Genomic DNA, 24,927 nt, shown 5'->3' with positions numbered 1-24,927 from the left:
TGCAATTATTGGTTGTAATCTCGGAATTCATGAATAGCAAAGCGACTGTTCAAATTGTGTAAACCAATTAGCAGCTGAAACTTGATTTTTTATGCAGCAACATTTAGTAGAGTGACTCCAATAAAACAACGTGTCTTGTTATTAGCATTCAAAATGCTTAAATCTTGATGGTATTGTATAATAACAACTCCAACCCAAGCTGGGGGTTTAGGCGTCTGGCAGGAAGCCACCACAAGCTAAATGCTTTTCTTGAAATATTTTATTTCATCCACATTTGCTTCCTCCAGTAAGTTTTTTTTATTTATTTTTTTTTTATTTGTGTGCTACCTACTCTTTATTAGAGAAAATCATTGATAATTCTTTATCATAACTCCATCCCCCCCTACCCCCGACCTACCCAACCCCACAAACAAGCTTGGGGGATTGTGGGGAATCAGGAATTTTGTAAGGGGAAGAAGATGCGAATTATTGGGTATCAAAAATTTAAGGTCGAAGGAGAAACAGCACTCATGGAGGCCTGTGGTCTGTGCAATCCAGGGTTGGCTGGGCCCACGTCCTGCAGGTGTGAGTTACCAGTTATGCATTTTCCTTGCAGTGTTACCACACTGCAGATGTGGACATCCGATACATCTGGACAAAGTGGTTAAGAGGGAGAGGCAGGGGAACAAGAAGCAGGTGGTGTGGAGCCTCTGGGGCTAGATGAAGTGCTGCAATGTATTTTTAAGTTTTAGACTCAGATTTTCAAATTTCAGATTCAGTTGTTTATTTAGCCAAATTAGTTATAAGATGGATACATTTTTTTGCTGACCCCAGTGAGAGCAAAAACTCTCTTCATATGAAACTTTGTATGAAACTGTAGATCTGGCAAAGTATTTTCTTAGGATCAGTTATGATTGTTGTTGGAGCATGTAGAAACAAATGAATTTCAAGAGATGCCCTCTGATAGGGAGGTGTAGAGTACCTTCATGCAAATGTGCAATATTTTTTACATGTGTAGTAAATACTTGTTGGACTTTTAATTTTTCATGACATGACAATGACTTGAACAGCATTATTGCCTAAATTTTGTCAGAAGCTTATTGATATCCAATTTGAAATCAATCAGAAGAGTCAGCACCTTTGCCATTACACAAAAAGAGGAATGGTCTCACATTAATAGAAAACAAGTCACATTCTAGTAAACTTTCAACAAGTTAAAATGACAAGAACATTAACCAAGTTGTGGGATTTTTTTCATGTAGGACCATCTTGTTGCTGTCTGAGGACTTGCAGATAAGGTAGGAATAAGCATTAGTTCAGGCACAAGTGTTTTGGTCTGAATGAAAATACTTAAAACCCAATGTTACCCAAATCTTTGACATTATCCATGGCTATTCCATTTACTTTTAAAACCAGGCAACTTAAATTGCAGATATCTTTTGGGATACTAGAAGGAAGTGAGGCATCATAGAGATGGACATATTGCTCTTGAATATGGTGAAACACCTAGGTTTGATGATGTGTTATTATAGTTTAAATCATGTCTGTCACTGGTAACTTTCTCCAGCATCCAGATGAAATTACCACCAAGAGCAAAGTTGTCATCCTAGTCTGCCATTCCTTCCACCAACACCATCACCATGCTGCATGACCTGCTGGCAGCCATGAAGGGCCATGGAGGGGGCATCTTTGTATGGCGAGGCAGCAAGTTTAAGGTAAGGCATTCTTAGTTTGGTTTGCATAGTCCTAACTGTTACTGTCTTAGTCACTATGCATCATTATTATCCTTAGCAGCAAGCATAAATCAGCTGTTGGATGAAGGCCTTCCTCAACCTTCTCAGTCACAACACTCCTGTGTTCCTTCTTGTCTATTCTACTTGCATGCTTGTCATTACGAACACACTCAAGATCTCCATGGCAAAATAATCTCTTGCACTTATGTGCCTTATCTTTGTATATTGTAGTTGCTTTACACTCCTGTCATCTCTCTTTCTCAGATATTCCAACACCATCTTTCCATTTTGAAGAAGGCTCATCCTTTCACACCCTCTCATTGAAAAAGAGTGGCAGTTTTGATAATGAGGTACAATATACTTGGCAAAATTTACTTCATTCCTCTCTCCATTCCACAGGTGAATAATGATCTTGGGTTGCTGCATCCTTGTGAAGTGGCTATTGTGGAGGAGATAATGGATGTGGCCACAGACTTCAAAAAGATCACCTCCTTCTGTGATGCTCATGATGGGGGAGGTGTGGAGACTGGTATGTGATAAATGTATTCATCAATTACGTAAGGATTGAGACAGTGGGTAAAATTTAAACATTATAGGTAAATGGGCAAAGATGATTCATGAAAGATAATTTCTTTCCTCTTTCCAAAAAGTTGCAGTATTATTGCTTGTAATTTGCATTTACAGTTTGCCTCTTTCAGTAATTTATCTGTTTAGAAAATGTATATATTTATTTATTTATTATTTTCTCTGTGTAGTACCCATTAAAGCACTGTTTTTTAAGTAGTGAAGTGCAAATTTATCTTGTTTGCCTTTCATGTGCATGTGTGGTGTATTAAAAATATTGTGATGGTGATAGTTCTAGTAATAGTGTTGTGTTCATGTTATGGTAGAAGTCATGTACATGTTTTTTTTTAAGAGCCACACAAATTATATCATCAGAATCTTTTTTTCTACTAGAATTGGGCAATTTTTTTAAGGTCTTGATTTTAAAAAATTGTTTGAATTTTTTGGTTAAAAACTATTGCAATATTAGAGGGAAAGCCTGCACAGAAAAGAGAATAGTTATACTTACAGATTTAATAAAAGCAACCAGAATTTAGACTAACATATTTTAATGCTCCCTAACGTTCAGAAATCACAGCATTAGTGAGTGATGACCATGAAGACTTTCTTGGTAATTGGTGGTGATTGCAGGTGATCATCATGGTGGAATCTATCTTTCTTCACTGTCTGCTGCACTGCGAGCCACTGCCACCACCACCTTCCATCGCACTGTGCTAGAGCTGGAAGAGAAATTGCTGTTTGACCCTGAGTTACCTTTGACAACTGCTCTGGTGGCCGTCCGCCCGCTTGGCCCAACTCTGGCCACTCTTGCTACCCTAGTCACTCAGGTATGATGTTCTTATCCACCTCCATTCTGCTTGGCTCTCTACCTTGCAAGCTCTTGTCTTTATATTGGAAGCTGTATAGTTATAATCCATAGTTGAAATGTCATGAGAAAATTATGCTTAATTCATAAACTTCTTGAGGTTTCACATACTCATAATCAAGTAAAAAATTAATCTAGCTTTCCTCTTTTCCCAGATTGAAGAAAAACACTTGCATGGATGCCAGATACTGGAGGACAGTGCACAAACTCATAGCACTCTCAGTAGGCCAGGTGAAAGAAGTACTGAGCAGGTAAGGATATGAAAATTTAAGTAAAATCACCAAGATAAATTACAAAAAGTAAAACAGATAATAAGGAAACAAGTGACAAATACTAAACAGATATGAATGAATGATGGTGTGGTGATAAAGATACTGGCTAGTTGTGAAGCGGACATAATTATATTAGACAGATAAGAACCAACAGAAGAGATGGAATTGTGGCTGTGAAGTATTAGATCTCAAGACAGTATTGTAGAGACCTTTATTACTCTACTTTAACTGAACTTTTTGTTGCAGAAGGCTGCTTATGAGTAAGTGAATACATATTTTAAAGGACACTTCTTTATATATATATATATATATTAAAATTCTCTCTCTCGTCTCTCTCTCTCTCTCTCTCTCTCTCTCTCTCTCTCTCTCTCTCTCTCTCTCTCTCTCTACTCTCTCTCTCTCTCTCTCTCTCTCTCTCTCTCTCTCTCTCTCTCTCTCTCTCTCTCTCTCTCTCTCTCTCTCTCTCTCAAATATGTTTTGCTCTGTATAGTTGTAGAAATTGGCTTTAAGGTTTCTTTTTTTCTTTCTTTATTTCTTCCTTTCTTTACATTTCTCTCACATTGTAGTTCATTCTTTCAAGCTTCCCTCCATTACTTTCCATGGAATAGGAAGAACAGGAGACAAGAAACAGAATATTGTAAAGGTTTAAACTCAAAGGATTACCTATATGTTTTGGAAATATTTACAATTCATTGCTCCTCTTACTTACTGATTTGCTTCTTATCTTACCCTCTAGGATAGAGCAGAAAGTCCATGCAGTCTTGTACCATCAGCTTACTCTTTGGCTCCTGCAATGGCCTCCTTCTAGATCCCCACCAGGAGTTCTTCATTTCCACATGTGCTTCCTCCCCATCCTCCTCAGCCAACACCACCATGAGCCACTACCCTCCAGCCTAAGTCAGCAGACAGAGACTCTGGTAAGCAAGTGAGAGGAAAATCATCTGACTTCTTGTTGATTCATATGGTTTGTGCTATATATATATATTATATATATATATATATATATATATATATATATATATATATATATATAATATATATATATATATATATATATATATATATATATATATATATATATATATATATATATTATATATATTATATAGTAAAATCCCTCTCATCCGGCATTCAAGTATCCGGCAGCTTCAAGTATCAGGCACATTTTTTCCCCGAGCCTTAAAATCAATAAAAAAATCAATGTGTACTCATAAAAATCGATTAGAATTCCCCGCGCGAGGCATACTTTGTCCCCCTCGCCACCAGAGTTGCACTGCTTTGTGCCCACCTGCGGCCCCACTGCACTGTGTTTACTCAGTGACTCAGGTCCCCGCGTGTGCACTGTTTATCGCCTGACGCCTTCATCATGCCTAAAGTTGTAGAAAAGAGGAAGCATGTTGTGCTTACACTTAAGCAGCTGATCAAATCAGCTGCTGATTAAGATCAGCTGATCTTTTGTAATGGTAAAGATGCTTTGAGTGTAGGGTGGGTGATTGTGGACGTAATTTCACTTCTATTCTAGGTATCCGGCAATATTCAAGTATCTGGCATGCCGGCGGTCCCGTTGATGCCGAATAAGAGGGATTTTTACTGTATGAGTTCAAAATTTTGGACTCATTATCTTTTTTCTTCACTTAGCCCTTTACTGAATCTTCAAGTCCTCTCATTATATTGCAGGGAGGTCCCAATGATAACAAGCAGGTAGGTTCCATTTGAATTGCCTCATATTAGCAAAATTCTTGTTTAAAAAAGTGCATAACTAAATGGGAAATTTAGGGCGTTAGGTTCCATGACCCCCTCATCAAAGGTAAGTTTTCAAGGTGAAACATACTATAACCAAATGCAAAAAAATGTGTCTGTATTACAGGAATCTGTTGATAAAGCAACCTGAAAGAGAAAACAGCCCACAAAGAATATGCCATTCATGTTAGTTAAATGTATAAAATTTGTGTAACACTCACCAGTGCGTAGCTAATGCATCAGGGAGGATAATTTGCTCATCACTCTTAACCATTTCTACTTTTCTTTATGAGTGTTGTTGGTATTCTAGCTTGCTTAGCCTTACTACTAAGACTCCGCACTGGAACTCATTGGCTGCATGGGAGGCAAAATAAGGCACAATCTATACACCATATAGTCAGTCACACACACACACAGAACAGCACACCAAAGACATGAATGAAAGAACATGCCAGCAGTAACACTGTAACACATCTAAGCACTGATCAGTCACATATGGCAATATACACTCTGTGCAGTACTTATACTGTATTGTAAATCTGCTTGCAATCAGAATGATGATAAAGTATAAATATAATAACAAGCACAAGCAATAAGGCTGTAAAGGTGGGAGTCTGATGAGACAAGTTCAGTTTAAAGGAGGGACTGGCAGGGGGAGTGAATGGTAGGTAGGAGACGAGGGAGGGGATGTGTGGTCGTCTTCCCAGCACTCATAAACTCATCCTCTGCACATCTGTATCATTGTACATCCCCATACAGCCTGTATGTGTTGGAAGGAGGGGTGTGCTTTTTAAACTTTGTAATTTTACTCATCCATGGACTGAAGCTTGTATCATAAGATTAGTCCCCTAATTTACACATCTTTTATCATCAGTTTCCTGTATATTGGATGCTCATATAACAGGACCCCTCCCTGTATTCTTTCTCCTTTTATAATATTTCTTCATTCTTTTCCTATTTCATCCATGTATTTTAATTTACTTATGTTCCAATTTGCTTTCCAATTTGCTTCATCCTTGCCTATCATTCCCTCAGAGTCTGGAAGGAGAGCACTGACAAGATGTCCTCAACCCCAGAGTGTCACCTTCGACTTGAGATGCTGCCAGCACATATCCCTCTCTCTGTAGCTGAGAAAGTGCTTTTTCATTGGCGAATTCATCCTTGTCTTTGAACATGGCGCATTGAGAGAAAATGGTAAGTATCTTGGAAATTTTCAGATCTGCATGTGGAAATGCTTCAATGCTTTGAATGCTTCAAAAGACTGCTATGGATTATAGGATTATTGTTTTCAGTTAAATACCTAGCCTGGGCATATGTAAATTACTAAGCAGGTGGTGGGAAAGCAGCAGGAATTGTAATGTATTTGTATTTATTTAGGACTTGTGTCTCTAGATTAGATGAAAACTTGTGTATGATGTCTATATAGAAAACACATACATTACACTCATTACTTGCAAATAAATGATGACATAGGGTTGGAAAAGGGGGTTATATTCCCTCTTCCTTCAGTGATCACTTCCTTAATCACCACACAGGAGAGTCCCAGGCCCAGCTTAGCATCATCTCGCAGTGGGCAAGTGTTGAAAAAAACGGGAAGGAGAGTTCAGAGGGCTGCTGGGCAGACCTGGCCCGCTGAGCAAACCTTTTCCGTGGATAAATTTAGCAGAGCCATTGAGACCATCAGGAATTGTGTCTCTGAGGTATGTGACAGGTGTATGTTTGCTTGCTTGCTTGTAGCAGAGGATTTAAGGTAATCTAATGTTTATCAAATAATACAGAATTTCTTTTCATTACTTGATTCCTTCCTGATGATTTCATTGTATTTTCCATTTTTTCCTCTGATGTTCCTGTTACATGGTCTTTTCCCTTGCAGTTCATGATTTTATTACTTTGACAGTCTATTCTGTTTCCTCTTTAACATGATGATTTACCTGTTCTGTTTATCTATTTCCTTATCTTTTTTTTCTTTTATTTATTTATTTATTTTTTTTTTTTTCTCCAGCTGCCCATATTATCTTTCCTTTCTTTTAATTCTTATTTAACCATTTCTTTTTCTTGTTTGCTGCCATTCTGTACTCAGCCCTGTTTCATGCACACCCAACTTTGTCTTTCTCATTTAAATTCTCTTCTGGCAGGAGTTGTGGAAAACTTGTGATGGAAGCTGACCTGCTTGGAGAGCTGTCAGACCTTAAAGCTGTATTCCTGCTTGGCAGAGGAGAGCTATTCCAGGCACTTGTGCCCATCATCACTCCCTTCTTACTGACGCCTGCAGACCCCATGTGCTGGTAAATTTTATACAACTTTCTGTAGACATTCTTCTTTCTTGTGAGAAAGTCTTGTTTGTCCAGAACCTTATGTTTCAATATGAAATTTTACTCTTCATAATGTTTTGGGGAGATACAGGGAATCCTATCTTCAGACACTGAAAAGCAAATAAAAGAATAAAAATAAATAAATAAAACACTTCTTTTGGCAATTTTTAAAGAAGCTACTGAGTAGCTTATAAAATGCTGAGGACTGTTTTGCCTACTCTTCACACCAACCAATTTCCAAAATCTGAACTTTTACAGCTTTGTCATTATAATTCAGTTATATTTGAATTCTAATGACACTACTGCAGAATGTAATATTTTGGAATGAGTCTCTCTCTCTCTCTCTCTCTCTCTCTCTCTCTCTCTCTCTCTCTCTCTCTCTCTCTCTCTCTCTCTCTCTCTCTCTCTCTCTCTCTCTCTCTCTCTCTCTCTCTCTCTCTCTCTCTCTCTCTCTCTCTCTCTCTCTCTCTCTCTCTCTCTCTCTCTCTCTCTCTCTCTCTCTCTCTCTCTCTCTCTCTCTCTCTCTCTCTCTCTCTCTCTCTCTCTCTCTCTCTCTCTCTCTCTCTCTCTCTCTCTCTCTCTCTCTCTCTCTCTCTCTCTCTCTCTCTCTCTCTCTCTCTCTCTCTCTCTCTCTCTCTCTCTCTCTCTCTCTCTCTCTCTCTCTCTCTCTCTCTCTCTCTCTCTCTCTCTCTCTCTCTCTCTCTCTCTCTCTCTCTCTCTCTCTCTCTCTCTCTCTCTCTCTCTCTCTCTCTCTCTCTCTCTCTCTCTCTCTCTCTCTCTCTCTCTCTCTCTCTCTCTCTCTCTCTCTCTCTCTCAAAACACATTGCAAAAAAATGAATAGTGTTTGAATGAAGTATTGTATTAGTTAAAACAGATGTGCCACTCTACTGATTATCACCTGTCCTCTCATCAAGCAAGGCCTTTCACTCAAAGATTACTCACAAGCTTTAAGAGGATTGCTTACCTATCATAAAAACAATTCATTTTGTTTTGTGACAGACAATTGGTAACATTTTTTTGAGAATAGGGAAGAGCTATTCATTACATCACACTGACAAGTTTGTTTATTTCTACTTAATATGTTATTACTGTAAACTACTTTGCCATGCCATTACCAGTGATAAAAACCTAACATGTGCACATATATCATTCACTGGCATTTCCTTCCAACAGATCTCACTGAGCTCTTCCGGTCAGCTGGCCGCCAGGTGCTCATGGAAGACAGTGTGTTAGAGAAGTTCACTCTTTCTCTGAAGATGCCACCAACAACTGTTGCAGCCACTTCTACCCACACTTCAGGTAAACTGCTGTGTGTGTGTGTGTGTGTGTGTGTGTGTGTGTGTGTGTGTGTGTGTGTGTGTGTGTGTGTGTGTGTGTGTGTGTGTGTGTGTGTGTGTGTGTGTGTGTCTATTTACCTAGCTGGGGTTTACAGGAGGGGAGGAATCTCATAGTATTCCGTCTCTATATGTATCCAGTTTGGTCTTAAAAGCATGGACAGTTATGACATTGACAACGTCTTCACTGAGTTCATTCCATTTGCTCACTCATGATGGACTTCTTATCTTCTTTACCCTCCAAGTGAGAGCTAAGAAGTTGTATAGTCTGATCAGTAAATAAAACTTTGATATCACACATCACACACATCATTTCATTGAAGAACAGTAACTGTCACTTATCAGTAAAAATCTTATAAGCTGAGTGTGGTGCAAGCCTCAGCTAGCCAGATGGCAGGTGAGAACACTGCCACTTGGCTAGTGTGCTGGGAAAGGGGTGGCGGAACATTTGTATACTTGTGCATTCCCATAGATGTGTGTAACTGTAAGGCATCTGCTAAAAAATTCCTTTTCCCACAGCTTCCACTTTTATACACTGCTACTTATATGTGCAAGTGCTTGCAATTCTTATCTAGTAAAAATAAAATAAAAATAAGTCAGTGTCATTTATTTTTTAATTAGATTTCTTTAAATATTTCTCATGTTTGAAGGAGTTCTGGATGCCTTTATATGAGCAGAGTATCCTTTGCCATATCTGTACCCATCAAGGAGCTTCTCAAAGGAAAGTTGGGCATTGACTGTGTTGGTAATTAGCTTATTCATTCTAGTCAGTGCTCTGGGAGTCAGAGGAATTAAATTTTGTAAATTATACGTGTTGCATGGGGCATTAAATAGAGTATGCTGGAACAGCTTTATTTAAGGTGGAATGGTTTTGATCTAAAGAACAAAAAGATAAATAAATTAAAAATAAATACAAATAAATAAAATGAAATAAATAATTAATTAATTAATTATTTAAAAAAGAAATTGTTAAATTGATAAACACTGCAGTGCAATGTAACAATAAGTATGATCATTACATTGTAGATAACTCCTCTACATAATAAATGCCATGTAACACAAACACTGTTGAACATACTATATAGATGCATGCAACATTATCCAAAACCATAATGAGCTAAGCAGTCACAGGACCCCTGGTGCCTGGTATCAAGATCCACTGAAACACACCAAATCCCTAACTCACAAACAGGCATAATGCTAGCACTAAGTTCAGACTGTACATAGTATATAAAAATCACAAGGTAATCCTCAGTACATACTAAACTCAAACAATAGACATACTACTAAGAATGTAGGAACAACCTGGTTGGCTGCACCTGTGCTGGGACTGCTGCCTGCCTGGAACTGCCAGGAAACAGTAGCTGTGGCAGCCAGGTAACCATGCCACCTACAATACATGTACCTAAACATGTGATCATCAAACAAGCTCAGAAAACTGGTTAAGCTCATTATTAGAAATAAACAAGCAGTACATACCAGTACTGTATTGTAGATGATACAGTAAGTTAAAAAAAGGAAGTGATATATAATTAGTGTGTAACAATCTGGAAGTTAGAGTCTTGTTATGGAAATGTTCTTTCCTCAGAGGAGCAGTGGGGTGCACTGCGGCTAACATACAGTGCTCGCTGGCCTCTTCATAAACTACTGACATCAACAGCTCAAGACAAGTACAATGCCATTTTCACCTTTCTCTTGGATGTGAGGAGAGCACAGCACCGACTACAGCAGCTGTGGCTGGTCCAGTCCAGGGGTGGCAGGTGAGCAATGTACCTCTCTCTCTCTCTCTCTCTCTCTCTCTCTCTCTCTCTCTCTCTCTCTCTCTCTCTCTCTCTCATCTCTCTCTCTCTCTCTCTCTCTCTCTCTCTCTCTCTCTCTCTCTCTCTCTCTCTCTCTCTCTCTCTCTCTCTCTCTCTCTCTCTCTCTCTCCTCTCTCTCTCTCTCTCTCTCTCTCTCTCTCTCTCTCTCTCTCTCTCTCTCCATGGATTAATATTACACATTCATATGAATATACAACTGACAGAATTATATGTTGATTATATGTTGCAGGTTGGGTGAGGGTTCCTGCCTGCGATGGACTCTCAGGCATCACATGGCTCTCCTCATTGACAACATCCAATACTACCTGCAGGTATGGAACTAACTAATTTTTAATGGATATTTTGGTGATAATGATAGGAAAAATAGTTGTTTAATGTTTTACTGAATTAATTATTTGTTTGATTAACTAGAAATTTGGAAATGTGTCCAATTATTTAATTTTCTTCTTAGTGAATGTTAGAGAAGAAAACTTAGTATCAAGAGCCTCTGTTTCTCTTTATCCAAGCTCTTATTTGCAAGTCGCCATTCTGTCTTCAGTTTCACTCATTTATATTTTCAATACATACTCCTCCCTCTTTCTCTCAGTATGACTAAACTACTTAAGTGTATTTCTTTTCACTAATTCCACTTCAGTTCAGTTGTACAGCTACTTGACGTTGCATCTTTTGAACGAAATATTTTCCCTGCTGTCACCCTCCTATGCTATCATTCCACTTGCCAAGCTAGGGCCTGTATTCAGGTGAGGCAAACTTCCTCTGTCCTGTACTACCTAATTTTCTTCATAGTAAGCTGATTCTCCCTTCTTAGGCTGATGTCCTGGAATCTCAACATTGGCAACTGGTGAAAGCAGTGAATGAGACACAGGACTACCAACAGTTAGTAGCAGCACACCATGTCTTCTTAGCATCAGTAGCAGCCCAGTGTTTCCTCCATAGTCCAGTGGTGGCTCGTGCTATTCACTGCCTCCTTGGGCTTGTTCATAGGTTCTGTGCCCATCTAGAGTCTTTTGTTGGAAATGGAAGCACTGACAGAGAGATGGTGGAGAGCTTACATGAGGAATTTGAAAGAGCAGCTGCACAACTATTCTTTATGCTTTCCAACTTAAGACTTCATCGTGCAGAACAACAGCAACATACCTCACAGCTCATCATGCGCATTGACTACAACAGATACTACAGCCGCCATTCTGGTTCCCTTCAGCGATTAACAGCAGCCTGCAGGGAAGGACAGTGAGACCTGAGAACTGCAAGTATAAATTCACAAATATTTTTGTTATGAAGTAAAGAAAATCAGTAGCTGTGCTATAGAATAACCCATGGCAGGTGTTGTGTTGCACTTTTGAGTTTGATCATATGTCAAGAAACACTCATCTGTGATATAGCAGAATTCCAGTCGTGCTATAGGGACTATATTCTATAGACAGATTTTGAGGAGAAGCCTTGTTGTAGCTTATTTTGCAACAGAGTATATGTGTACATGGTTATCTGATAGTAATTTAATCCCTGACTTGTATGCAAAAGGAGTTCTCTCGAAAAGAGCTTAAGCTCATAGAGATGTGTAGTTAAGGCTGTGACCTCACATACAATTGCAGACCATATTCTTTTGCTCAATAGGGAGAGTAGCCAAGGTACAGCAGCAGGATGCAGTACAAGGATTACTTCCAATGTCATACAAATCATGACTTCCATTCATTGTTGCACTCTGAAGAACTTGATTCAACTGCTGCACTGTTCTTGCACTTAATATTTCAACTGTTTTCATTTCTGCAACAGGAACACTTTGAGGAGCAGTCTCCTCTACATGTGCACTTTAGTTCTCCATCTGAATTTCTCTTTCATATTGTTTTCTTGGTCTCCTCTTTAGAACTGTTAATCATACCTTGCATGATATATTTGATTTCCTGAAGAGAAGTGTTTTTCTCCAGTCATGGTCTGGCTTCTGGTTTATTTCATTATCATCTTCAGATTCCAATTCTGTATCTGAGAAGTAAGGCAGGGGTTCCTTCACCTTCATACTGCTAGGTTTGGTCTTTACAAATATACAACATCAATCTTATTACTGCATGAGGAGGCAACACTCAGGATGATGTTAAATTAGACCCATACGTCGACTCAATTATGTTTATTCGGTCAAACCTGGAAATATATTCCCTATCTGTTACAGGGTTCACGTAACATAGTATTATTCTCATTCGCTCCCAGACAGAGATAGAGGAGAGAACATGGGGCTCATCAATGGATCGGACCCCCCTCCCAATTCCTGTCAAAGGGAGGTGGCAGTGACTTAAGTATATCATAATCAATAAACAGCATGTTACAGTAGAAGTACATATAACACTTACATATTCTGGGTTTTGGAGAGGCAGAGAAGAGAGATGAAGGTCCTGCCTATAGGGAAACAGACAGGGTTCTGGCCCTTTGGGGCTTCAACTCCCTTTGGGTAGAGTGATAGGTCAGCAGAAAGGATGCCCAGTGTTTACAAGATGTGATATGAGGGGACCTGTGTCAGCATTAAGCCTTTCCCTCTACTCCTTCCACTACCTTCCTTAACATTCTCTCTCTCTCTCTCTCTCTCTCTCTCTCTCTCTCTCTCTCTCTCTCTCTCTCTCTCTCTCTCTCTCTCTCTCTCTCTCTCTCTCTCTCTCTCTCTCTCTCCTCTCCTCTCCTCTCCTCTCCTCTCCTCTCTCTCCTCTCTCTGTCTCTCTCTCTCTCTCTCTCTCTCTCTCTCTCTCTCTCTCTCTCTCTCTCTCTCTCTCTCTCTCTCTCTCTCTCTCTCTCTCTCTCTCTCTCTCTCTCTCTCTCTCTGCCTGGTTCAAATGCATGTGTATATCCCTGCAGCAATAACAACCTTGCTCTGAATTCCTAATTAATGGTGGCATCAGATGAGTAGTAGGGGAATGGACCATCTGTTTCCTTATCTCTTCAGACTCCTTGGTCTTCTGAGGTAGCTCATGAAGGTGTGACAGACATGAAGTATCTTCTTAGAATTTAAGTTTTTTCTTGAGAGTTTCATATTGATGTTCAGTGGCCACAGAGTCCTATAGCTTTGTCTTTGACATATGTTTAAGAAGGAAAAGCGCTTTCTCTTCATATTCTCTTTCCATCCAGTGAAATAAAAAGAAATCCCTTCTAAAGGCCCTAGATCCGAAGGCCAGTGTTACACTATGTGGCATTGTCATACTGTGACACCTCCACATAGCACAGCATCATGTCAGATGCGAGGATATCTTATATACATAGCTCTGTGGACATGGTCACACTGACTGGCCACACTTGCTTTCACCTGTTGCAATGTTTGACATTGTATTTAAGAAAAGCCATTTTTTTTTTATGTAGGAGGGACACTGGCCAAGGACAACAAAAATTGCCATAAAAAAAGGGCCCACTGAGGTGCTGGTACTTGAACAGAGTCTACAGTGTTAGTCAAAAATACAGAATAAGTGTCTTGAAACCTCCCTCTTGAAAGAATTCAAGACATAGGAAGGTGGAAATACAAAAGTGGGCAGGTAGTTCCAGAGTTTACAGGAGGAAGGGATGAATGATTGAGCATACTGGTTAACTGTTGGATCAGAGAGGTGGACAAAAGAGGGGGGAGGGAAAGAAGAAAGTCTTGTGCAGCGAGGCTGCGGGAGGAGGGAAGGCATGCAATTAGCAAGATTAGAAGAGCACTTGGCATGAAAATAGCAGTAGAAGATAGCAAAAGATAAAAACATAAGAAACCAGGGAAACTGCAAGAAGCCACCAGGCCTACACGTGGCAGTTCCCACATGAAACATACTACCTATTTCCACCTATCATCCCCATCCATAAATCTGTCTAGTCTTCTCTTAAAGCTCCCTAATGACTCACCACTATCAAATTGATTACTGAGTCCATTCCATTCATCTACCATTCTATTTGAGAACCAATCCCTTCCAATCTCTTTTTTAAACCTAAATTTTTCAAGCTTGAACCCATTATTTCTTGTTTCATGCAATACGGCAGTGATGAGAAAGAGGCTGAAGACAGTCAGTTAGAGGAGAGGAGTTGGTAAGATGGAAAGCTTTTGATTACACCTTGTCTAAAAGAGCTGTATCAGTGGAATCCCCCATACATGTGAAGCATACTCCATACATGGACCGATAAGGCCCCTGTACAAAGTTAGCTGCTGGGGTGGTGAGAAAAACTGGCAGAGACAGCTCAGAATGCCTAACTTCATACAGGCTGTTTTAGCTAGAGATGAGATGTGAAGTTTCCAGTTTAGATTGTAAGTAAAGGACAGACCGAGGATATTCAGTGTAGAAGAGGGAGACAGTTGTGTTATTAAAGAAGAGGGAATAGTTGTCTGGAAGGTTGTGTCAAGTTGATAGATGGAGGAATTGAGTTTTTGTGGCATTGAACAATACTAAGTTTGCATAGAAGGAAATACAGGAGCAGGCAGGGAGTTCCTGAGTATGTCAATTAAGAGATGAAAGATTGAGAGTATCAATTAACTCTTGCATTAGAGAGTTGGACAGAATAGCAGTGAGAAAAAAGCAGCAAATTTTGTGCTTTAAAGTCATCATATAGGAAGAAGATAAAAACAGTATGAGGAGTTCAGACAAAATCCTTTAGATTCCATCCTGTTTGCAAAGATTCCACCCCGTTTGCAAGGTTAACATGCATTATACATAAATGTGTATTGCAAATTTCCTAATTCTCACTATTTTTTCTGCTGTATGGCAGTCTCAGCCTGAGATTTGTGATAAGACAAGTATTCATGTGCAAGTCTCCAATGTGCCTAAACCAAGTAAAAAGAATTAGGTCTTTTTTTCATCACATGTCAAGATCACTCCATGAAAAAGCCATCAGTTAATAGTTTACATCCTCAAGGAAATGGAGAGGATAAGAATCTAAAACCAAACTTATAGATGTCTTTTTATTAATTCATTATAACTATATTTTCTGATAATTAAATTATAAAAGTGCAAAAGCTTTAGGTCCTCATCACATTGAAACATTGTAATCAGTTTAATTTTCAGATGTGTGAAATCATAAAAGTAACACTTTTTAAATCAGTCAAATATTATCATTCTCATCTTGCCTATTAACATAAATGCATATGTACACATACACACACACACACACACACACACTAATGCAACATCTATCTTACATAACTATAGGAAAAAATGCCATTCACAGCAAACAAATGTGCCTATCAGATGGGTTAGCTACCCATCAGAAGGAAAGTCAAACAAAAAAAATCACATTTGTGGTTTTGAGAGAATGTCACATCATGGCAATATGTTCTTTCTAAGAACCCAGAATTTGAAGCCATGCATGGCTGTGACTTTGTACAAATACGTTTTCCAGCAACAGATGTTTGCTGTTTCTCTAGGGCATATTTATGACTCAGTCTGTGGCAAGGGCAGAAATTTTTACCATTGGATTTTTTTGTGGCACACAGCTTTGAACACAACCACCTACACCACTTGCATTTACTACCAAGTAAAGTTTAGGGCATCCTAAATTGGTTTCCCTCATCACTACAGGTGCTGACTCAGAATCATGATGACAGCTTCCTGGATTCTGCCAACACAGTTATTAGATTAGTGTTTCTCACTCCAATATCCTCAACCTTTGGACTTTGGAGGGTAAGAAAATTACATACATTTTCTCAGTACAATAAAATAGTCTGATGAAATTTGTATTTGCTTTTGTTTGCAAGGATAAGAAAACTTAAAAAAAAATCACAGCCTTATTATGTACTATAGAAAGATATCTATAAAACAAAATAAATAGATAGATATGTAGTATATACAAAAGGTGGGAAAAATAAAATCTCTCACAGGTTAAAAATGCCAAATAAAATTTGTAGAAAATGGAAACAACAGATCAGTTCAATGTCAGTTCATCAGATTTTCATGTTACCTGTCAACAATTCTGTCCAGTAATTCTGTCACCTGAAAATGTGTAAAGATGGTAATGCAATGCTCTCACCTGTTAACAAAGTTTCCTATTTTGTTTTAAAAACAAATTACATTAATTACAAAAATCTTATACATTGATTATTTATAATTACCAGATTATACAGGCACAAATAATTAGGTTGTAAATTTTCATACATTTTAAAAAATGAGAATACTTTGGCCAGAAAGCAGATGAGAGTATCAGCATAACTGTCACCATCTCTGTATCAAGTGACAAAACTACTGGAACCGACACGATTTTAGTGTATAACAACAGAAGCCTGGTGGCTGCTTCATTTACACTACCACAAAAGCCCTTTTCCTTCACACAAGTGATGTATGAAGATGTAACAATTACATTAAATTGCCGTCATGTACCTATGATAAAACAGTGAACAACACAACTGAAAGATTGTACTTTGTCAATGGAAATAAGAAATACCATTCAGACAGCACCTACACCATCCAAACAGCACCTGCACAACATTTAACCTAATTCTTAACCAAAAGTTTTAGAACGGGTTTCACTCCTTCGAACCATAGGTATTTTCAACGCCATTTTCTTTTAAAACATAATTTATAGCGCCACCTAAAGAACCACATTTTCTGCACCACAACTACACTACACTACTTGTGCCAGTGTCCTGACACATTTTGCATCACATTACTTCCCTGCAAGCACTGCTTCTGAATATCACACCACAAAGTGCCACATGTTACATCCCTTCACACCAAATATATTCCCTTTTCCCTTCCTGTACCACAGCATATAAAATGGTTCTGTAATTTTTACATACATATACAAAGACACTACAGGAACAATTGTAGATCCAGTTCACAACTTGAAACTAAAAGGAATGAAGATCATGACAACTTCCAAGGCAATGGAATGGTTCACCAATCAAAAAAAAAAAAAAAAAAAAAAAAAAGTACTTCTTAAGTCTACTCTTAGTTTGGCTGGGAAAAGTTTATTGTATTCTCATTAATTTGTAGTTTTCATCTTATTGTACTTAAGATTATATATATATATATATGTATAAATATAACCTTTTATAAAGTCTATTTTGTGGGCTTAGTCTGAGGCATCAGTTTGATTTTTTGTGTTGCCCTGAGCCCAGTATCTTCATCACTGACAATACTTGCTTCTATGGTAATTGCATCCTTTGACCAAACATTGTGCGTCTGTCAATAAACTGCTGCTCATGATAATAGCAGCCAGCCCTTCTCAAAACTTAACTGCTCTCTCTCTCTGCTGTAACTCCTTTCCTAAATCTATCTACCATCAAGCATCAGTCAAGGGATAAACTGTCAGTACATTCAGCTCATCAGTCTGCCTGATGTGCCTGCCCCTTCAAAATCCCTGCCATGGGTTATTAAGTTAAGTTTGGGTGCCTTTGCACTGCACTGAGCTACTGGCTTGGCTGACCAGTATTGGGCAAGAATGGCCTGGACTTGGGCCGTCTCTTAGGCTCGGCCCGACTAGGCTGTGGGGCTTCTGGAGGGGTTTGCGGGGCTGGATGGGAGGCATTGCTGCCACCAGCACGAAGATGTGGAGGGATGAACTCCTCAGCTACGTGAACAAGGCGGGTATGCATTACTTCACAATCAATTTGCATCAGGGCCACATGGTCCCTAGGAGGTGCCAGGGACTCATTCATTGGGCGTGGTGTTGGCATAAGAAGTGACATACGAGGCCGTGCAGAATCATTTCGTGCAGTGGCAGGCACGAGGAGATGGTCCGGGGAGAAGGAGACCACATAATAAGTATCATCACGACGCTGGATTGCCTCTAGGAATGACGAGAGCCGTGGTGCAGAGGCCAACACAGCACGCTGCTCCTCCGGCCTGATGGATAGTTTGGAGAAAAGTGTCAGTAAGGTGTAATACAGTTAACTAATTAATCACTGGATCTCACTATATGGATTTTTTAATTTTACATCCAAATCTGTACATTCTGTAGGAGGCAGTAAGGACCTGCCAAAATGATAATTACTCCCAGTGAGGTCTAAAGCACTGGATCAGGGGGGAGCTGTGAACTTATCATTAAACCCAGCTTTGACCTCACTGAACGTTTCTCTTTGTGTCTCACAATACAAGAGGGCAGTCACAGCCTGCCCTCTAAAGACAACTCTCTTCCTTCACACAAAACTACAAGCACCTAATTACACACACACCCTTCACTCAAAATTCTAAATCATGGCGACTCCTACACCAGCCTCACAGACCCCATCTGGGGAGGGGACCACAAATGCCTCCAGATTGGACTTCTCTTCTGATATCAACCCTAAGTGTCTTGACACACTCCCCTCAACTTTTTCTTCATTAATTTCTGCAACATTTGCAGTCTTATATCTAATCTTCAATCTGTAGAACATCACCTCTCCTCTAATAAACCTCATCTTTCACTGAAACACAGGTTTCTGAGGCAACTGACAGTAGCCCCTTTTCTGTTCCCTCCTGCTTTCTCTATCCTCATTTTCAATCTAAATCTGAATGTTGTGTTTATGTGCGCAATGACTTAACCTGCTCTTGTGCCCATGCTCTTAAATCTTCTGAGTTTTCCACTATCTGGCTACAACTATAGAGAAACTCTCAAACTGAATTTATCTGTGCTGTATACCTCTCACCTAACTCCTCTGACAATTAGAAATTCTTTGACTACTTCCAAAGTGGAGCACATTTTGACTCTCTTCCCTTTGCAGAGATCTCCATTCTTGGAGACTTCAATGTTCACCACCAGCTTTGGCTTTCCTCTCCCTTCCCTGACCATCCTGGTGAACTAGCCTTCAACTTTGCTATCCTCCACGACCTAGAGCAATTGGTGCAACACTACTCGTATTCCTGACCATCTTGGAGATGTGCCCAACATTCTTGACCTTTTCCTAACCTCTAATCCTTCTGCTTATGCTGTTACTCTCTCTTCTCCGTTGGGCTCTTCCGATTATATTATTATTATATTATGTGCCTTAGCTTACAGTATACAAAATAGGTGATTTTAATGTAACTTGAAACTTAGCAGTGATTGCACAACCCAGGGGTGTTAACAAAAACAAATATAAAATATTATGATGAATAATGGAAAATTTATAACACTGAAGCTCAAGATGTTCAGTACCATGTAGTGGCATTCTCAGTTAAATTACTTTAAAAGCTTCCTGAAAATTATGATGATGTCAGATTGTAGATAAGATGCCAAATGAAATATATAGTACACACTATAAGTTATTTTAGGCCTTCCACACACAGGTGTTAGGGTGGGTATCCATCTTTATCCCAGTAATGTTTCTCCACACACTGAACTGCAGCAAAATATCAGGCAAACTATGGTCTGCATTCAATAAAGTACTCAATAAAGTACTCAAAGCAGTGGCATCTCAAATAATCTGCAGTTTAGACATAGTCAAATGTCTGTTGTTTTACTTGTGATAATTTATGGTGAGCAACTGTGGTTCATAATAATTTTATGAGGCATACACTGTGGGTCTGAGAGAAAGGAGAGGCGAGATAGTTACTAATGAAAGAGTCCACCAACTCAAACCCTTATGGCCTTACCTGGCTGGGTTATCAACTTGCAGGGCCTCAGGATGGATGTAATGATAAAGGTGTGCTGGAGGTGGATGAGGGGGTGCCAAAGCATTCCATACTTCATTTACAGCTGACTCTCTATCCTTTCCTGTTGTAACCCCATGCAGGGTCCCTCCCAAACGCCCTGCCAGGCCCTTTCTTACAATTTTGGCTTTGGGATAGGCACCACCAGCATTAGCAGTTGTGGTATCATCTTTCTTGCGGTCAGTTTTTGAAGGTCTGAATTTGTGTTCGAACCAGTCTCTTAACTCTGTTTCCAGTCTGAAATAGGGTGCACAATAGTAAAATGTTACTATAATACATCCATCTGTCTGTCTATAAACCCAGGCAGCAATCTCATATGGGGTGAGTCTGACAAAGCACCATACACAACACACACACATCATTCAAATAGCTCATCAGCCCCTGGTGGAAAGGGATAGTCTTGTGAAACATACTACTACACCCCAGTACAACTGGTCATATACTTCCATAGCAAAACCTGACAGCACACACTGGTTTACCTCTGCCACTTCATAATGAGACAGTTCCCTTTCCCTACTACACACCTATTCACAAAAGCTTTCATACTTATACCAAGGCTGTCTTCCCCAAAAAGGAAGCTAGCCAAGGCAAGGCAAACAACTTTCACATTCACAATCATTCACACTGCTCCCTTAACCCCTTGGCCCTTGACTAATTGCATTAAAAAATACCAGTTGATCCTACTGAGCCATTTGCTTCTATAGAAGCTCAACCCTTATCATTTATCCTATTCATAATCTATGATTCAAAACAAATTGTATATCTGATGTACTTTTGCAAAGTGCAAAAAGTTTTAAACTAGTATCCTAGATGGCTTATGTGGTTTTATATCTGTGTGTGCCACTAAACACAATGAATCACTGGTTTGACTCGATTCTTTTTTTTTTTTTTGTCACCTGCAAGTTCCACAAACCTGGTTTGTGTGTGTGTGTGTGTGTGTGTGTATCCAAATGCAATTTTTGTCTTTATGTCTACCTAAAGAAGGCCAGGAATGATCATGAAAGACAGCAAAGAGTTAAGTTAGAAAAGTTGTTTTACGGCAAGATCAAAATGTAAATAAAAAAAAAAGCCTATGAATTTTTATAACTATCTCTGGTATCCTAAACAGATATAGGAATACAAGGAATTCCAAGCAACATAACCTAATCATAAGTTCATAATGAAAGTTGTAAAGCAATACACATAGGCACATGACAATAACCTTAGAGGACTTGGCACTGGGATGCCAACCTTTAAAAGTACATCTATTTACTCACCAACAAATTACCAACTCACATTTAACCCTTTTTCCCTCAGCTTTCTCACCTTAAGCTCTCAGTAGCATTAATGTACATGGGGCAGGTATGGGAGGCATTGGCAGCCAAGTGGGATGATCCACTATCATTATCTGCTGTCTCCTCCCTTGTCCACAAGAGAGACCGCTGGGAGAAGCTGGTTGGGACACTCAGCTCATCACTTCCTGGCAGGATGCCCTTGAGGGAGTCCAGCTTGGATTTTCCACCAAGAAGGATGCCCCTGGAAAGCAAAGCTATTCTGCTAATACTGTTCTTAAACTTTTCCCTTAGTTGCTCTATACTGAAGTTAGAGTTCTCCAATTCTTTAACCTTTTTGATGACGCTGTTACTGCATGCTATACCAAGTTACACATTCACATATTTTGCCATCTAAGAACTCGTAAGCATGATAACACTATCATTAGGCAATGCTTCCCCTGCTGATTAGCTTACATAGCCTTGTCATATTTAAAAACATGAAGCATGCTGACCTTGTACTGCTACTAAATCTCAATTTTTAAGATCACTTTATAGAGATGAAAAATAATGTAGAAAAAGTTAATAAGGATTCTGGATTGGCATCAAATTTCAATCAGTGAGCAAAAGCATTGGCCAACAATAGTTACGATGTTCATGTATCCTTAATGGCAAAATTACAAAACTGAAAATTATGACACAGTATACTGCATTATACTGTCACCTGTCTCACCTCACACACATGCTTCCCCTCTACCTCTACATAAAATCTGCCAACTGAGGTCTTGATCCATTTAGGTTTGTTAAGACTAGTATAACATCATAGTTCCCTTGGGTGCATGCTTAAAAGTACTTATAATTAGAAGAATCACTGGATAGTGTCTCCTTAAATGCATACTTTGTGGGTGACAGAAAAGTAGCATTATTATAGTACAATGAATATGCTACATAGAATCAGCTACCAAATCCTATTCTAACAAGAAATGTAGCCATCATCTGTTTGTTCCTACTTGTTATCATCCAACTTACTCAAACATTTACAATACAACATTGCCAAACAGTGATACTTACGAAAGGGGTCCAAGATTTAAGGAAAAGAGAAAGATGAGAGCAAAAAGTGCAGTGGTTGTCTTCCGACTGGAGGCACGGCCGGCTGAACGGCGCAGTGAATCACACTCTGTCTCTAGATGTGCTACTCGCTGCTGCAGGCGAAGGTTTTCCTGTCAAGCAAGGACAATAATTGTCAAGAATGAGAAGCTACTGGATATTCCCATATACGAGTATATATATATATATATATATATATATATATATATATATATATATATATATATATATATATATATATATATATATATATATATATATATATATATATATATATATATATATATATATATATATATATATATATATACACACACACACACACACACACAAATACATATTAAGCTGAGATCCTTTGGTAAACTGTTACATATCTCACATGTTTGGAACATAAAAATGTTTATAATCATCCCATTTTTCTTGTACCTCGTAACTACAAGATTCTGGGGATTATATGGAAGCAAATTATTCCTTTGTAACTCTTGTCTTATTCAATCAGGATAGAGGTGAAAAAAATTGATAAAAATTTGACCAAGTTGGCTGATGAAAACCAACTATATAAGAGTTACAGCATGTTACTGAAACTCTTCATCAGAGAAAAAATATTTCAACACAGCTCATCTTCTGTACATTTCATGAATTACCAACCTCTTTAAGCTTTTTATTCTCACTCTCCAGGTCAGCAAACTTCAACTCAAGGGAATTGAGATATTCCTTTTTCTTTTTGCGAGACAAACTTGCTGATTCTCGGTTCTTGATCATTCTCTGCTGCCGCTTGAAAGCTTTTAGCTGAATAAGAGAATATTGGGTGAAAGGAGGCATTTAAGGTGCAGAAGTATGATATAAAAAACAGAGATAAAGGGTGTAAAGAAATCCATAAAGAGTCTTCACAGTCTTCCTTTTATCCTTAAGCTTCATGTCCAATGCAATATCCTGCCAATAATTCTTTCCAACTGTCCCTATTCCATTGTGATATTCTCTACTCTGCTCAGTCAACCATCTAATTTTACCATCTTTTCACATCATTGCCTCATTTCTCACTCTACCCATACATGTTCATCAGACAAATTATCTCCATTTTTTTCAACATTGTCTTATTTTTGCTTTTGTTTCACTCCCATTGCAGTTACTGTTACTGTATCTTCATACAATCTCATCTTTGCATTCATTCCAAGCAACCTACAACTAAATACATGCTATGCTTACTCTATTCATTCTCTATTCATCCACAGTAACATACAATCTTATCTAAAAATTAAATTACTGATGAATTTTAAAGTGATAGAAATCTACCACAAATAAAGACAAACAGACTTAGGTAATAGAAACAAGTATTCAGGGCAATAAGATCAAGTAATGTTCTCATCCCTCCCTTCTCTTTCCCTTTTCTCTGGCACATCCTTACATCAGGTATGCTGCATAGCTTCAAGCCAGGAGTGAGAGCTGGTGCCAAAGGTGCAAGGGGGGCTGCAGATGCTGGCGTTCCTACTGTTCCTACTGTTGTTGGGGTGCTGACCTGAAATAATAAAGACAAATTACGAAAACCAGGCATGGTATTTATCATAAAACTCAGTGAGAGAAACTTAGAGAAAGAAAGACAAGGAAACTAGAGATACAGGCAAAGATAGAGATTAGAAACCTGACAAGAAAGAGTATCAAGTGGAGCATCCTAAGGGTTAGTTCTAGCTAGTAAATGCATTAATTTTGGATAGTATTGTGTAAACAAGACAGTGTGAGTTTTTTTTTGTTTAGTAACTTACAGAAGCAAGAAAAATTAAACTAACAAAGCTGAAAACCATCTCATTTAACCTAAAAATGGCTAACGGCATAATTGTTACTACATGTATGGGGATTATATCCATGTCCCAAAACCTACCTGGGGTGGAAGAATGGAAGAAAGAGGGCTAGGGCTGGGGGTGGTGCTTGGAGGAGGCTGGGTGGCAGGTGGAGGAGCTTTGACCTGTACTATCCTAGTGTTGCCTCCAGAAATAGTCCGGGTCACAGCTGTGGATGAAAAACAGGTCTGTTATGACCACCTACTAGATCATAAATTTTATATTGTTGAATGTCCTTTAACTAAGCCTTATTTATTTATAACAGGGAAAGAAGACTTGTAAAGTACACAGAAGATGAGTAATTAACAAAAATAACAAGAAATGAGTGCAAGATTCAACTATCAGGTGCTGCCATGACCACAAATCTGTAGGCTGTCACCATATGGAGCCTTGACTTCCATGTCAATCAGGTCAAATATTCTACCTTCAATTGTGACCAGACAGGTCACTGGAGGTTGACATGGGCCTCCAAGGTGCACCACAAGAGACGAATGTGCTCAAACCAACCACCAGCATCCCATCAAGAGTCCAAAGGCACAACATCCATGAACTAATTAAATAAATTTGTGCAAATTTA

At 38.9% G+C, this 24,927-nt stretch overlaps 3 protein-coding genes across 17 annotated transcripts in view; 2 read left to right on the top strand and 1 right to left on the bottom strand.

Moving 5' to 3' along the window:
* The window catches only part of LOC135107544 (gamma-tubulin complex component 4-like), a 7,706-nt gene extending 3,416 nt beyond the window's left edge, over positions 1-4,290 (top strand). For 2 of the 5 annotated variants that reach the window (XM_064017528.1, XM_064017526.1), the window contains exons 2-6: positions 1,547-1,694; positions 2,112-2,241; positions 2,907-3,103; positions 3,297-3,392; positions 4,150-4,290. In XM_064017528.1, the coding sequence (XP_063873598.1) occupies positions 1,620-1,694; positions 2,112-2,241; positions 2,907-3,103; positions 3,297-3,392; positions 4,150-4,221 (570 nt within the window). In that variant the 5' untranslated portion in view covers positions 1,547-1,619 and the 3' untranslated portion in view covers positions 4,222-4,290. Of the gene's footprint in view, positions 1-595; positions 643-1,241; positions 1,278-1,546; positions 1,695-2,111; positions 2,242-2,906; positions 3,104-3,296; positions 3,393-4,149 lie in introns of all 5 variants that reach the window. The other 3 variants (XM_064017529.1, XM_064017527.1, XM_064017530.1) reach the window with 3 other exon arrangements.
* Positions 4,160-24,927, top strand: LOC135107542 (gamma-tubulin complex component 4-like). Of its 5 annotated transcripts, XM_064017525.1 has the most exons (9): positions 4,160-4,330; positions 6,189-6,347; positions 6,689-6,853; positions 7,289-7,438; positions 8,639-8,764; positions 10,388-10,559; positions 10,849-10,930; positions 11,428-11,869; positions 24,616-24,927. In XM_064017525.1, the coding sequence occupies exons 5-8, from the start codon at positions 8,680-8,682 to the stop codon at positions 11,851-11,853; spliced, it is 765 nt and encodes a 254-aa protein (XP_063873595.1). In that variant the 5' UTR covers positions 4,160-4,330; positions 6,189-6,347; positions 6,689-6,853; positions 7,289-7,438; positions 8,639-8,679; the 3' UTR covers positions 11,854-11,869; positions 24,616-24,927. The 5 variants fall into 5 exon arrangements, 3 of the variants coding, with proteins under 3 accessions (XP_063873595.1, XP_063873593.1, XP_063873592.1); XM_064017523.1 differs by lacking the exon at positions 4,160-4,330 and having other exon boundaries at positions 6,167-6,347; XR_010271818.1 differs by lacking the exons at positions 4,160-4,330; positions 6,189-6,347; positions 6,689-6,853; positions 7,289-7,438 and adding an exon at positions 23,926-24,190 and having other exon boundaries at positions 8,584-8,764; positions 11,428-11,865.
* Positions 15,503-24,927, bottom strand: part of LOC135107539 (cyclic AMP-dependent transcription factor ATF-6 alpha-like) — a 39,981-nt gene continuing 30,556 nt past the window's right edge. For all 7 annotated transcript variants that reach the window (XM_064017515.1, XM_064017519.1, XM_064017514.1 and 4 more), the window contains 7 exons: positions 24,392-24,519; positions 23,921-24,031; positions 23,164-23,304; positions 22,480-22,628; positions 21,464-21,673; positions 20,102-20,395; positions 15,503-18,394 (listed from right to left, as the gene is read on the bottom strand). In XM_064017515.1, the coding sequence (XP_063873585.1) occupies positions 17,959-18,394; positions 20,102-20,395; positions 21,464-21,673; positions 22,480-22,628; positions 23,164-23,304; positions 23,921-24,031; positions 24,392-24,519 (1,469 nt within the window). In that variant the 3' untranslated portion in view covers positions 15,503-17,958. The remainder of the gene's footprint in view (positions 18,395-20,101; positions 20,396-21,463; positions 21,674-22,479; positions 22,629-23,163; positions 23,305-23,920; positions 24,032-24,391; positions 24,520-24,927) is intronic.

Source organism: Scylla paramamosain, chromosome 15, assembly GCF_035594125.1.
Source record: "Scylla paramamosain isolate STU-SP2022 chromosome 15, ASM3559412v1, whole genome shotgun sequence".
NCBI lineage: Eukaryota > Metazoa > Arthropoda > Malacostraca > Decapoda > Portunidae > Scylla > Scylla paramamosain.
Note: the sequence above shows the minus strand (reverse complement) of the source record. Positions and strands in the feature narration are given on the sequence as shown.

Excerpts from the sequence above, each read along its gene's own strand:
- LOC135107542 (XM_064017522.1), top strand. The coding sequence starts at position 8,599 with ATGTGCACATATATCATTCACTGGCATTTCCTTCCAACAGATCTCACT. Across the intron at positions 8,765-10,387 it reads CACTTCTACCCACACTTCAG|AGGAGCAGTGGGGTGCACTG; the intron begins GTAAACTGCTGT and ends TTCTTTCCTCAG. Across the intron at positions 10,931-11,427 it reads ACATCCAATACTACCTGCAG|GCTGATGTCCTGGAATCTCA; the intron begins GTATGGAACTAA and ends CTCCCTTCTTAG.